This window comes from Apteryx rowi, unplaced genomic scaffold (assembly GCF_003343035.1).
Source record: "Apteryx rowi isolate R43461 unplaced genomic scaffold, aptRow1 scaffold_280, whole genome shotgun sequence".
NCBI lineage: Eukaryota > Metazoa > Chordata > Aves > Apterygiformes > Apterygidae > Apteryx > Apteryx rowi.
This window is the reverse complement of record NW_020449197.1, coordinates 1,045,332-1,057,647: the sequence shown is the minus strand read 5'-3', so window position 1 is coordinate 1,057,647 and position 12,316 is coordinate 1,045,332. Positions and strand designations below refer to the sequence as shown.

Sequence of the window (12,316 nt, the reverse complement as noted above, 5' to 3'; positions counted from 1 at the left end):
CAAGAACAGCAAGCCTCTTGCAGCAGCAGCAGATTCACAGCGGCTTAGGCAGATTTATGAAACTATACGAACTGGCAGCTTCCTGTGCTCCAAAAGGAGAGGAGATGACTTCTCCTTTGCCTGTGCATTCCTACTGCCCCCCTGCGTCAGAGCTAGCACTCATGCACTGAGATCAGCTCAGTGCTATAATGGGATATAGAATCACTTCTGTATGGAAGGCTAGATTTCTGTTTGTTTAGTTTTTGGTAACAGTCCACATTTAGATTGGCTTAAACAGAGTGTGAAACCTCATGGTGTGTGGCAAATTTCAGCAACTCAAGAAAGGAAAGCAAAACCACAACTTATGGTAACTGATGGCTAAAAACAGTTTTCAGTCATTTTAATTCAAACTCGTTGTTAGTTAGTAGGAATCTTATGAGACCTGTTCCACTCAACCATCTTTATGCACGCACAAATACATCACAAAACAATTATTACTACAGCTCTTGACAAAAGATTTTCATAAATGGAATAAAACCCAATGTGAGACAGAGCTTGGTAGTCTGGATCCAGTTTTAAAAAAAGGTACTGGCTTTGGAAATTGGGCAAGAGAGGCCAAAAGTCCCACTGCTAAGTGTTAGGCATACAGAGACTTCTCATCTCTCTACCCGGTCATTAAAGGAGAGTATTCTGTGCATCCAACTAAATCAGGAGTTAACTGTGTGAGGGTACAGCTAGACATTGTGACTATGCTAAAGTAACGAAGAGTGCTGTTAAAAAACGGTTGTCTTGCCTCTGACTTGCACACCTTTGCAACTTTCCTGCATTGGATTTGTAGATCACACAAATGTAGGGTGAGCTGGTATTTTCTTTAGAATGAGCCAACTGAACAAACACATTCTGCAGCTGCAAAATCCCTAATTCTGATGTAAAAGGGAGGCAAAGATGAGGGAAATGACAGCAGGGGCAGCAAGACAACTCACCCTGTAGTAGCCAGCCATTTGAGTAAGAGGGGCACTGGGTGCAGGATGATAGTTTTCTCTTGGCTTAGCACACTGAATGGGTCAGGGAAGCACAAAAATCAGAGCAAAGGAGGGAGGAAAACCACATGGCTGCTGGTGACAGCTAGTATATATGCTGACTCAAGCTGCAGTAGCACTGCAGCCTACAGGTGACTGACCTAAGGCTGGCACAAGCAGCCACAGAGTTTTCCTGTTAGGTTCCAAAACAGGCCTGACAGAAGTCTCAAGACAAGAAAAAACAAAGAAGTTCCCTGAGACTGATTTCACTTGCAGCTCTGAGATTTCACGGAGAAGCTGACAAACAGCTCCTTGGTTCAGGTGCTTGTAGAAGCCATTGGCATTTCTTACTTTCTATACTTTCCTTCCCTAGATTCTTCCCTGTGCTCCTCCACCCCCTGATCTTAACCATCTCCCCTCTGTACATCCCCACATGTTTGGATCCCTGCTTTCACATCTTGACTGGGAAAAGCAGGTACTAACTGGTAACTGTCTAGAAGGTACAAACAACTCTTTATCAATTCAAAGTCATTTTTCTTGCTTTATCTTCCTCACAGGCACTTTGCAACAGACCATTCACACAGAAACAAAGTATTTAATTCCTTAAGAACTGCAGAAGAGATTATGACTAAACAGTAGTGTCTACACACAGCAGTCGCCCAGAGTGTTTCTCTACATGTGTAAATAAGGAGAAATATTTCCTAAATAATTCCATGCATAAAAAGCCCTACTATCCATATATAAATCTATGCTACAATTTCCCTTTACTAAATTTTATAATTTGAAAATTAAAACTAGAATTTTTAAGTGYTCAACAATCTTAGAGGGAATCTATATCTTAATTCTTTTCCTAAATGAAAATACAGATTTACATTTCACTATTACAATAGCCACATGGTAAAGATGCTGTATTTAAGACCTAAGAACTGCTTTCTTCATGATTTTAATCTACACACCTAACAGATTATCCCGATGTCTGAACAGGTCAAAGATGAAAAAATATATGTAGATGTAGAGATCTGTGCATGCAATCTACATATTAACACAGTAAAGAGTCTTGAATTAAGAAGTCAAATAGAATCATTGTTAGATATTAACTACAACTTCAATAGTAAACACCAACTTTAGACATTCTAGTATAATTTTTGTACAAATAAATTTTACTTACCACGATATGAAACAAGCTCTTTGTTTTGGTTACACAATACAAACATATCATCTTCCAAAGTAATAAAATTGAGATACTGATCAAATACCTAGAAATCAAGGAAGAATGGTCAGAACAGTCCAGAATGAAGTATAAAATATCTATTTGTGATTTACTGGTACTTCTGTTTGAACCTCAATGTTACAGAACTACCTATTAGAAGACATAAATGTAAGACATTGTACAGACTAAAAAAGCCTTTGTAAGCACTGAGTGATACTGCAGAATATTAGAGCACTCCTGAAGAGTGTTAAAAGAAAACAATCCAACTTCAGGGATTTCTATGGATAAACTTTTAGTAGTCAAGCATCACTGAAAAAATACACATGGAGGACAGTATAATATTACAGGTTTATTTTTTACTAATATGAAGGACTACAATATAAACAGCGCTGAGCTCTCAGCCAGGAGAGATGAAAGAGAGGGTAATATGTATACAATAAGAGATCATATCTCATATAAGTCTGAATTTTCTGTAAAATACTTGTACATTCAGAAAAAAAATGAAACCTCTTTATAGCATAAACTGTGAATGGGACAAATAGATATAATAAAATTAGTCAACAGCACTACACCAATTTACCCCTGCTGAAGATCTAAGCCTTAAGAAACATTATTAGTTTTTCATTTAAAATCACAACTGTTTCCTTCTCTCGCTCCAGTAGTAATCCCCAACAGGACTGAGAAAAAGCAAATGTATTTAAATACATATGAAAATAGTTATTTAATAATATGTAGTCTTGGTAAAGGTATTAAACAAAAATGAGAGATTATATGCCAGTCATTGGTCTTTAAATCATAAAGGTCTAGAAGTGTACAGTATCATAGTGTATATGTATGCAACACCCACCTAACTGTACATTGTCTGTTTAAAATGACAACTGCATTCATACAAACATTTTTCATGTATTTACAAGCTAAAAACTTCACACCATTAAATATGACTGGATGCAGTGACTGAGTTGATGAGATTGGGAATGCTCTGAAACCACTGTATTTCCTCCCTTATCATTCACCGCAAAGGTCTTGCAGCATTTGGACTTCTGACTACGATGAAGTGTAGTACTAAGCAGCATTAATGAGATGACTGTAATTCCCTTATTTTCCCCAATAAATCCATGCCTGTCACTGAATCAAGCTATACAAAAGAAAAAAAATCCATTTATTTTGTTCATGATTCAGCCAGAAAAGCTGTGTGTGGCATAGAAGTGGCCAAAACAGACTACAAGAACATCTGTAATGGTAGTATCTTTAACATCAGAGACTATGATTTTCTTACCTTAGCCACTTGTGTTACTGCATTAGCACCTATGGCAGCATTTGCAATATCTTCCAGTTTACTTCTTGAAATGGCAGAAATAAAGTTTAAATAATATGATTCATAAAGTTGACTTCGAAGATCCTAAAAGCAAAGAAGACCACAACCTTTTTCCTGAATAAATACTAATACATTTCCAAAATATAAATACTTTTACAAGGTGGTGTTCCAATATCATAGTGAAATTACATTTTCTGCTTAGTGCTTAAATGCCTGGTTCATACACCCTTGTATGTAGTGTTTTGACTAAAATTACTAAACAAAACACACCTCTCACAGAACAGCCAGGAAATGAAATTTAAGCTACCAAGCAACAACTACTACTCTACGCATTAGCACTGACAACAATTATCCTTTGCTATTTTTTCTTTCTTTGGTAAAGATGTCAACTTTCCATCAACTCCTCCCACAGAATCAGAATTGTTGAGGTTGAAAGGGACCTCTAGAGATCACCTAGTCCTATCCCCCTGCTCAGAGCAGGTTGCTCAGGGCCACATCCAGCCAGGTTTTGAACATCTCCAAGGAGAGAAAGTCCACAGCCTCTCCAGGCAACCTGTTCCAGTGTTTGATCATCCTCACATTAAAAAAATAGGGTTTTTTTTTTTTATGTTTAAGTAGAATTTCCTGTATTTCAATTTGTGCCCTCTTGCCCCCTCATTCCCAAAACTCACTCTCCAAAACTCTGTAGACACACTTACTCTTCTACTCTCTGGGAAACAGAAGTTTTCCATGTAAAAATTTTGGGAAATATTTTGTATGACAAAGATTTGCTAATAAATAATAAAACACAAGCAAAGGTGTGTTCAGACACGCACAAGAACTGGATGTAGAATAGTCACATTCCCCTCAGGGCAAGATTACTTCACACACTCTCTCTGTGTTGTGTCTACTCATTTCAGATATTGAGCATGCAAGCTACCTGGCACATTCTGTCAATATTCTCTTCTGTTGGCATTACAAAGTAAACAGCTGGAACGTCTGGAATAGCATCCCGATCTGAATGCAAAAGCCTGAAAGGAAGAAAACTAGATCTCTAATGTGTCCCTCTTCAGAGTTGTGTAACATTATAACACTAAAGAAATCATTTATCTATAAGAAACAATCCAATTCCCTAGAATTTCTCCTTACATTTTATTTACTTAGATTTTAGCGAGACCATAACATGAAAAAAATGAAAAACCACATTTAATTTTTTTTGGTAGCTAAATATGTCAATGGAGATCTCCAAAGTTTATTTGAAAGACAGATTATTCCATCCAAAGGAAACTAAAATATTACATACAAAAAGTTCATGTATGAACTCCTATTTATTGGCTAATTTAAAGCATGACAACAAAAAAACAGCTTATCTTATACTAGTAAACTTGCCTTTCCTGCTCTTCTAAACAAGGACAGGCAAGGTGCTAACATGTTCCTATCATATTTCTGCAGATGTGTCAGTATATTAAATTGTGTTTCAATTTCTAGCCTTCACTTAGCAAAAGTTAAAAAACTTTTGAAGAACTTAAAGGTATGTTCAAAGTGCCTCCATGGCTATTACCACAGCTACAGAATGACAGTGAACTAAATAAACGGAACTTAAAGAAAGAGAAATCCAAAATCTCTTAAAATAATACTTAAATATTCCATATCTTTGACAAGATACAATTGAAGTCTGTGTGTAAAAATGTATGCAAAGAGCATAGGCAGTCCCATCAAACCATTTGTACCAAAGAAATCTTAACATATATGAAATATAGAGGGATTTGTACAAATAGATGTCCAAAAAACCCTACTGGATAATTTTTATGTTTGGACAGGGGCCTGCTGTACTGAGTACAAAATCCTGCTGAAGAATATGATCTCACCAGTTCCTGATTCTTAATAATACCATTTGAATTTAGGAAAAAGTAAGGGTATAATCTTTATTTTAACAGTTGTTCATTGAATGATTTTTGATGTATTGTTCATGACTTGCTGGGAATGTCAGGTAAACTTCCTAAAAAAAAAAGTCATATTTTTTAAAAGTACTTACAGATGCAAAGTGATCCCCATATCTCTCAACTCTTTCACTGACAGCAAAGGTGAGATTATATCTTGGCCAAATCTGTCATAAATGAGAACCTGTAACACAAACATGGCTGTACAGATACACACCTTCTTACAAAGAGGTAAACAGTGGATGAAGAAGTTCAGGTTCAAGGTTATGGCAGTAGTTCCTTAAAGATGCTAAACATTTACCCATTTATAATAAATCATTAATTTGTTGTGGACTTCCTGTCCATTTGTGCTTACTAAGACAAAAAGAAAAAAAGAAAATAAATTCAAAGATAAATGGAAGAAAATTCATCACTTCCTTCTGAAAAATGTCAGTCAAATAGGAATCAGTGGCTGTCAGTAATTTGTTACTGTACAGGCAGAATTTCTCTGGCTATATTTGGGAGGAAACAGAGGGAGAAGTAGAGGTAAAATACAGGACCTAGTAACAAAAGACAACAGAACAGAAGAAGACATAGAATATTTGCTTTCTGGTAGCAAAAATTTCTTCAGAATCACATTAATTTCTTTAAAGCTAATGAAGGTAGCTTGATCTCAGCTTATCCTAAATTTAAAGTTTTCAATAATTTTCCCTTTCTACAGGTTTCTTCCTGACTTTGTGAGTTCAACTGTAAGGTCTCACCTAAATTTATGCCAACAGGTATCAGTGAGACCTAAGCACATTTCAAAACATTCTCCCTAGTTGCTCATTAAAATACTCGCCTAAAGAATCAGTTAGTCTTTGGCTCTTTAAGTAACCAATCTTTCAAATATGTATCATCCCCAGAAATTCTAATATGCAATTTCTATATACTCTTAACAGGAAAAAAATATTCTGTACAAGTTAAGAACATTAAACTAAACTTGATTTAGTTAAATCTGATAATCTAAACTTTCTAGAGCACTGTAAAAATCTGCTGTTCTAGTTCAAGTAGTACTTACCTTCCATACAGGTTCTCCTGTGCTGTTTTTAACAGGAGGAACATTGAAGTTCAACATACGTTTCAAAGCCACTGCAAAGTAAGTAGAATAATGATTTACTCTCTTTACGGTTATACTACTTGGCACAACAACAGAAACACATTAACAGGCCTTTATGATATGGTTCATTTGGGAGGAAAAAACCCACAAAATATAAATACAACAGGCCACATTGTCTATTATTTTTAGGCAGCTTTTGACTGACAAGTGACTGACACACATCAGCTAGAATTTATAGGCTCGGGGAAATACTGCAAAAGGAAGAAAAAAAAGCAAGTCCCAACACATTAAGAAAGAATCTCTTTCCTTTATTATATGGGCTGTATTCTGTAACAGTTTGCCTTAAAAAATAATTTCAGTATCTTTCCAAAGGGGGCACTCTATACATTAAGAACTAGTTTGCTCTGCATTTCCCACCAAACTGGAACAGCACTATATACACAAGCCAAAAATACCTGTTTGCCTGACAACAATTTTGATGCACAGATTGAAACATTTTGAGAATGTTTAGAAAACATCAGAAGAAATTGCTGCTTTGAGGGACAAAAATTCCTCTAAGTTGCAGCAGGAAAACTCTTAGAAACAAGAATGTGTTTTCATTAAATGTCCCATTCAACACAGAAAACAAGGCAGATTCCTTAAACTACCTCTAACTCACAAATCATCTAAATAAGGAGCCCTTCCTCATTTACCTGATTAGACAATACACAATATTCTGTTATCCCATCTTTGACTAGAAGCAAAACAATATTTGCATCAATACAAGTTTGTGGCTGTTCTGTCCGAATTCATGAATAAAATCATCATAAACCTTTGCAAGGAGGAAAAACATTCAGAAATCATGGCAATGTACACCACTTTGCTCATAAATGGGTAACAGTAGAAATGGTTCTAACTCTTACACTGAATGAAGCTACTGAGAATACTCAATGCAGCTCCCATGGAGTTCACCGGATCACAGGACAGCTCAAGCTGGAAGGGGCTCAGGAGGTCTCTAGTGCAACCTCCTACCCAAAGCTGAGCCAGCTGTGAGGTCAGGTCAGGCTACTCAGGGCTTTATCCAGGCAGGCCTTGAACACCTCCAAGGATGGATGTGCAATCTGTTCCAATGCTTGACTGTCCACGKAGTGAAAAAGCATTTCCCAGCTTGAACACCTCTTGTTTCAATTCACACCCATTGTCTCTCGTCCTCCCACCATGCACTACTGTGACAAACCGGGCTCCTCCTCCTTGATGACCTTTTCATAGGTAATGGAGGGCTGCTACCTGGGTAGCTTAGGGGTCACACCTAAACTAGCCTCTTCTCCAGGCTGAACAAGCCCTGGTCCCTCAGCCTCCTCTCACAGGGCAACTGTTCCAGTCCCCAACCATCTTGGTGACCTACTGCTTAAGACTTCAGTTATCAATGTCTTTTTGCCCTCCTGAGGGCCAAAAATTGGATGCAGTATGCTAGGTGTGGTCTCATAAGTACTGAATAGCAGGGGATAATCACTTCCCTCAGTCTACTGGCTGTGCTCCTGTGAATATGCCCCAGGATGCTGTTGTGTAGGGGCACGCTACAGGCTTATGTTCAGCTCGCTGCCCACCGCAACCCCCAAGGCCTTTTCAGCAGAGCTGCCCCCCCTGCTGGGCAGTCCCTGGCCTGTACCGTTGCAAGGGGCTCTTCCTTCCCAGGCACAGAACTCTGCATGTGTCCTTGTTGAATTTCAYAAGGTACCTGCTGGCCCATTCCTCTGTCCCATCTAGGTCCCTCTGGATGGCAGCCTTGCCTTCGAGAGTATCAACTGTTCCCTCCAGTTCAGTGTCATCTGCACGCTTGATGAGAGTGTACTCTGACATTTTCTCCGGGTCACTGATGGAGTTTTTAAGCAGGACAGGGCACAGGATGGACCCCATATGGTGCTACGGTTGCTACCAGCCTCCAGGTATAGCATGACTGATTAACCACTACCCTCTGGGCCTGACCATCCAACCAGTTTTTTCTCAACCACCCAGACCACAACATCCTAACTTGGATCCAAGAATACAATGCCAAAAGCCTTGCTGAAGTCAAGGTAAATGACATCCTCTGCTCTTCCTTCACCCACAAATCCTGTCATTTTATCACAAGATGTAATCAGGTTGGTCAGGCATGATTTACTATAGGCAAATCCATGCTCACCTTTTTCATGTGATGAGAGATATGTTCCAAAAGGACTTGGGCCCATGATTTTCACAGGGATCAAAGTAAGGCTAACCAGTCTGTAGTTCCCTGGATTGTCCTTTTGCCCTCTTTGAAGATGGGTGCAACRTTTGCCTCTCTCTAGTCATCAGGGACTGCTCCTGGTCACCAAGACCTTTCAAAGATGATGGAGGCGGCCTTGCAAGAACATCAGCTAGCTCTCTCAACACCACTGGATGCAGCTCATTGGGTCCAATGGACTCATATGGGTCAAGTTCTCTCAAACAATCCATGCTTCAACCCTCATTCACTGCTGGTAATTCTCTTTGAACACTTCCCATAAGCACAAAGGCCTGGAAAACCCTGCTGGTGAAGACCAAGGCAAAGGCGGCATTTGGTATCTCAGCCTTTGCCACTGTCACTAATCACCTACTCCAGTCAGCAATGGTCTCACATTTTTCCTTCCACTACTAATGCAGCAGCAGCAGCTCTTCTCATTGCTCTTAACAAACCTTGCAAATCTCAACTCCAGTTGAACTTTGGCTTTCCTAACACCATGTGTACATGCCCAGCCCTAAAGTCCTCCTTTACAGACTGTCCTTACTTCTACCTCCTGTATACTGCATTTTCAAATCACATCACCAGTAATTAAACTGCTGGCACATTCACCCTTGACTGTGGGAGGAAGCAAGCTGGTAGTGAATGCTGGATCTCCCCGGACCCAGCCTTCCACTTTGCCTAATTTTTTTTTTACCATGAACTTCTGCAAGCTGATTACAAACAGTACGTGGAAGCTTCCCTCCCTCCCTGCCAACGACATCTTCTGTACATCACAGCCATATGAACAATTCCGTATAAAGCTGAAGGGTTATGCAGGTTTGGTACTACTGGATTTGAAGCAGCTTCTTTGTAGAGCTTACCATTTAAAGTAAAACTCAGCATCAGTTCTCTACAAAAGAAGACAGCAATCAAACTACCAGTGTGCTGTGACAATCATGACAAACATTATCCTTTCATCATTTATCTGGGTTTCTTTTTAATATTCACATTGTCATTTAATTTATGTTTAGACTGAACACTCCCTGGAGCACGGATCAGGTTTTTACTTTGCTTGCACAATGACCTGTTCTGACTGGTCATGGACTGGGACCAAGGTCACAACAGATGGTGTACATGCATGGTTATACAAATACTAAATGATAATACATCATTTCAGTTTCCTGTCTGAGCATCTTTTAGTTGTTCAATCCATCTTCTGGCAAATTATGTCTCCAACAGGCAAATTACCTTCCCAACAGAAGACAACATGGTGAAGGATGACTGAAATAATCAAGTAGCAAGGAGAAGCATGAAAGAAAAGAACAAAGTTGTATGAAATAAAGCCTCAAGGACAATTTGCTTAATCAGAAAGCTAACAGAGTGAACAAAAGTAAAGGATAGTACAGAAACATCAAATAGCAGTATTCTCCTACTTATTAGCAGTAGGAGACCAAAGGAATGAGATTACAGTAAGTAGGCTTATGATACAGAGAGTAGGTTGACAGTACTAGTAAATATTTAAGGCCAATACAGAGACTGAGATTCTCAGGCAGATGATCTTAGAAATTTCATGTTAAATAAGTGTCCAGAATCCTCTATGCCACCAGAAAGATACTGCAGCTGTCAAGAAAAAGGCGACAAGACTATAGCTCAAATTATTGACAGCTTCTGCAGGCAAGGGAACTAAACAGGACTATGGAGTGACATGTTCTCCATTTTAGGAATATGTTCAAAGGGATGGCTCAAGGCTCCACAAAGCAGCATCCTGCCTCCAGTTCTTTGAGATTTACCCTGGTCATAATTAAGTTAAAGTAGATTACTTAAGTTTTAGTCCTTCAACAATTAAAATCAAAATTAGGTTGCTGGTTGTTATAAGTACACCAGAAAGGAAGTGCATGCAAGACAGAGAAGAAAGTCAATTATGAACGCAGAGTAAATGTGTAAGGAATAGCAAAATAACTATCCCTTTTACCCACAGATGACCTCCTGCATAATTAATCGTCACGGTAAAGTTCCCATTTTCAATTTCTCGGGGATCAGTGTGCACTCCAAGGCCTCTGTATTATCTTAACAGGAGCATCACAGCAGAAATTTTATTTTTGCACCTTTCAGCGACATTTCCCATTGATCCTTATCTCATACAGGAAGAAAGCCGAAACAAGGCGGAAAGCGCAACCCGCTCCGCCGCGGCACGGGGGCCGGCACGGCTCACTTCCCGGCCCCGTGCAAGCCCCCTCCGCGGGTGATTCCCGCCCCGCGGCGGCCCCGGGCCTCGGCTGCCCGCGCCGCCCCGCAGCGGGAGCCGCGACCGCCCGGGAGCGGGGTCGGGGCGCGCGCGGCCGTTGGTCACCGCGACGGCGGCGCCGCGCCCCTCCCCCACCCGCCGCCGGAGCCCCGCGCCTCCTCCGCGAGCGCCGCAGCAAGACCCCGCTGCCCGCGCACCTCCGCGGCGGGCGGAGCTGAGCAGCGCCCCAGCGGCTCCGCCCCAGCGGCTCCGCCCCAGCGGCCGCCGCGGGGCGAGGAGGAGGCAGCCCGCCATCTCCCTTCCCGGAGACCCAGAGCAGCAGAGAGGGAAGAAACCCCCGGCGGAGACACCCACACCCCGCCCCGCGGCCGGGGCCCCCGCTGGCGGAGGGAGCGGAAGAAGGGAAGGGACGGAGCAAGGCGGCCAGGGCTGCAGCGGGGGGCGGACCGCGCTCCCTCCCTTTGCCAGTCCCCGAGAAGGGCAGCGCGAGGGAGGCGGCGGGAAGCCGCTTACCTGTCTGCTTCTCCCGAATACCGGCCGCCATCTTCCTCCGCCGCCTGGCCGGCCGCGGCGCGGCGCCCCGCCCACTGCCGCGCGCGCAGCAGTCGGTCGACGTGGCGGCCCGCGCGCGGGCAGGGGCGGGCCGTGGGCGGGGCCTGCCCTCCCCACTCCCACCTGGGCGCGCCAGGTGCGCGGGCCGCGCCGCCGCGCGGGCTCCGCTGGTGCCTTCCCGGCCGCGCCCGGCCCCGAGCGGAGCCGGCGAGCGCCGCGCCGCCGCTCCCCCTCCCCCCGGGTGCGCCAGGCGCGCGAGCAGGTGGGGCCTCCGCCCCGCCGCTGGCCTGTCTCCATTCCTGTTCCAGCCTCGCTTCATTTGTACAATTAAGAAATTATGTCTTGCGATTTGAAATTTGGTCCTGCGCCACGTCTTCAGACAAAGGCACCAAAAAAAAAAAGTATCAGACAACAGCTCTATTGCTYATTTTGCCTTTGACCCTGCTTGTTGAGGGTGAGTGGCTCCAGCTGTTTCTGCTCTGCTGACAAGGCTGAGATAACCGAAGATGGTCCCTGGAAAAGCAGCCTGACCACAACCGGGGCAGCTCAGCGACATGGGCATTAGCCACAGGAGAAGGGCAGATGTTTCAAAAGCAGTTTGTTAGCTCCAACCAAGTCATCAACTTCTAAGGAATTATTTACTTAGAGAAGACCTCTCTGTTAGGTAGCGTAGGACACTACAGGCAGGTAGCTAGAGGATACTTTGGATTCTCTATGCCTCAAAGCTGCTGCAGCAAATGATGTGTCCTTGTAGAAATCTTGGAGGGGGAAATGTCCCTGATCAAAAAGCCACAACTGG

The 12,316-nt window shown here is 42.2% G+C and overlaps 1 protein-coding gene across 4 annotated transcripts in view; it reads right to left on the bottom strand.

Annotated features, from left to right (window-relative positions):
* The window catches only part of SCFD1 (sec1 family domain containing 1), a 57,563-nt gene extending 46,018 nt beyond the window's left edge, over positions 1–11,545 (bottom strand). For 2 of the 4 annotated variants that reach the window (XM_026068885.1, XM_026068886.1), the window contains exons 1-6: positions 11,479–11,545; positions 6,482–6,552; positions 5,538–5,626; positions 4,443–4,533; positions 3,485–3,607; positions 2,167–2,254 (exon numbers count right to left, since the gene is read on the bottom strand). In XM_026068885.1, the coding sequence (XP_025924670.1) occupies positions 2,167–2,254; positions 3,485–3,607; positions 4,443–4,533; positions 5,538–5,626; positions 6,482–6,552; positions 11,479–11,509 (493 nt within the window). In that variant the 5' untranslated portion in view covers positions 11,510–11,545. Of the gene's footprint in view, positions 1–2,166; positions 2,255–3,484; positions 3,608–4,442; positions 4,534–5,537; positions 5,627–6,481; positions 6,553–11,478 lie in introns of those variants that run through there. The other 2 variants (XM_026068887.1, XM_026068888.1) reach the window with 2 other exon arrangements.
* Between the last annotated feature and the right edge of the window lie 771 nt (positions 11,546–12,316).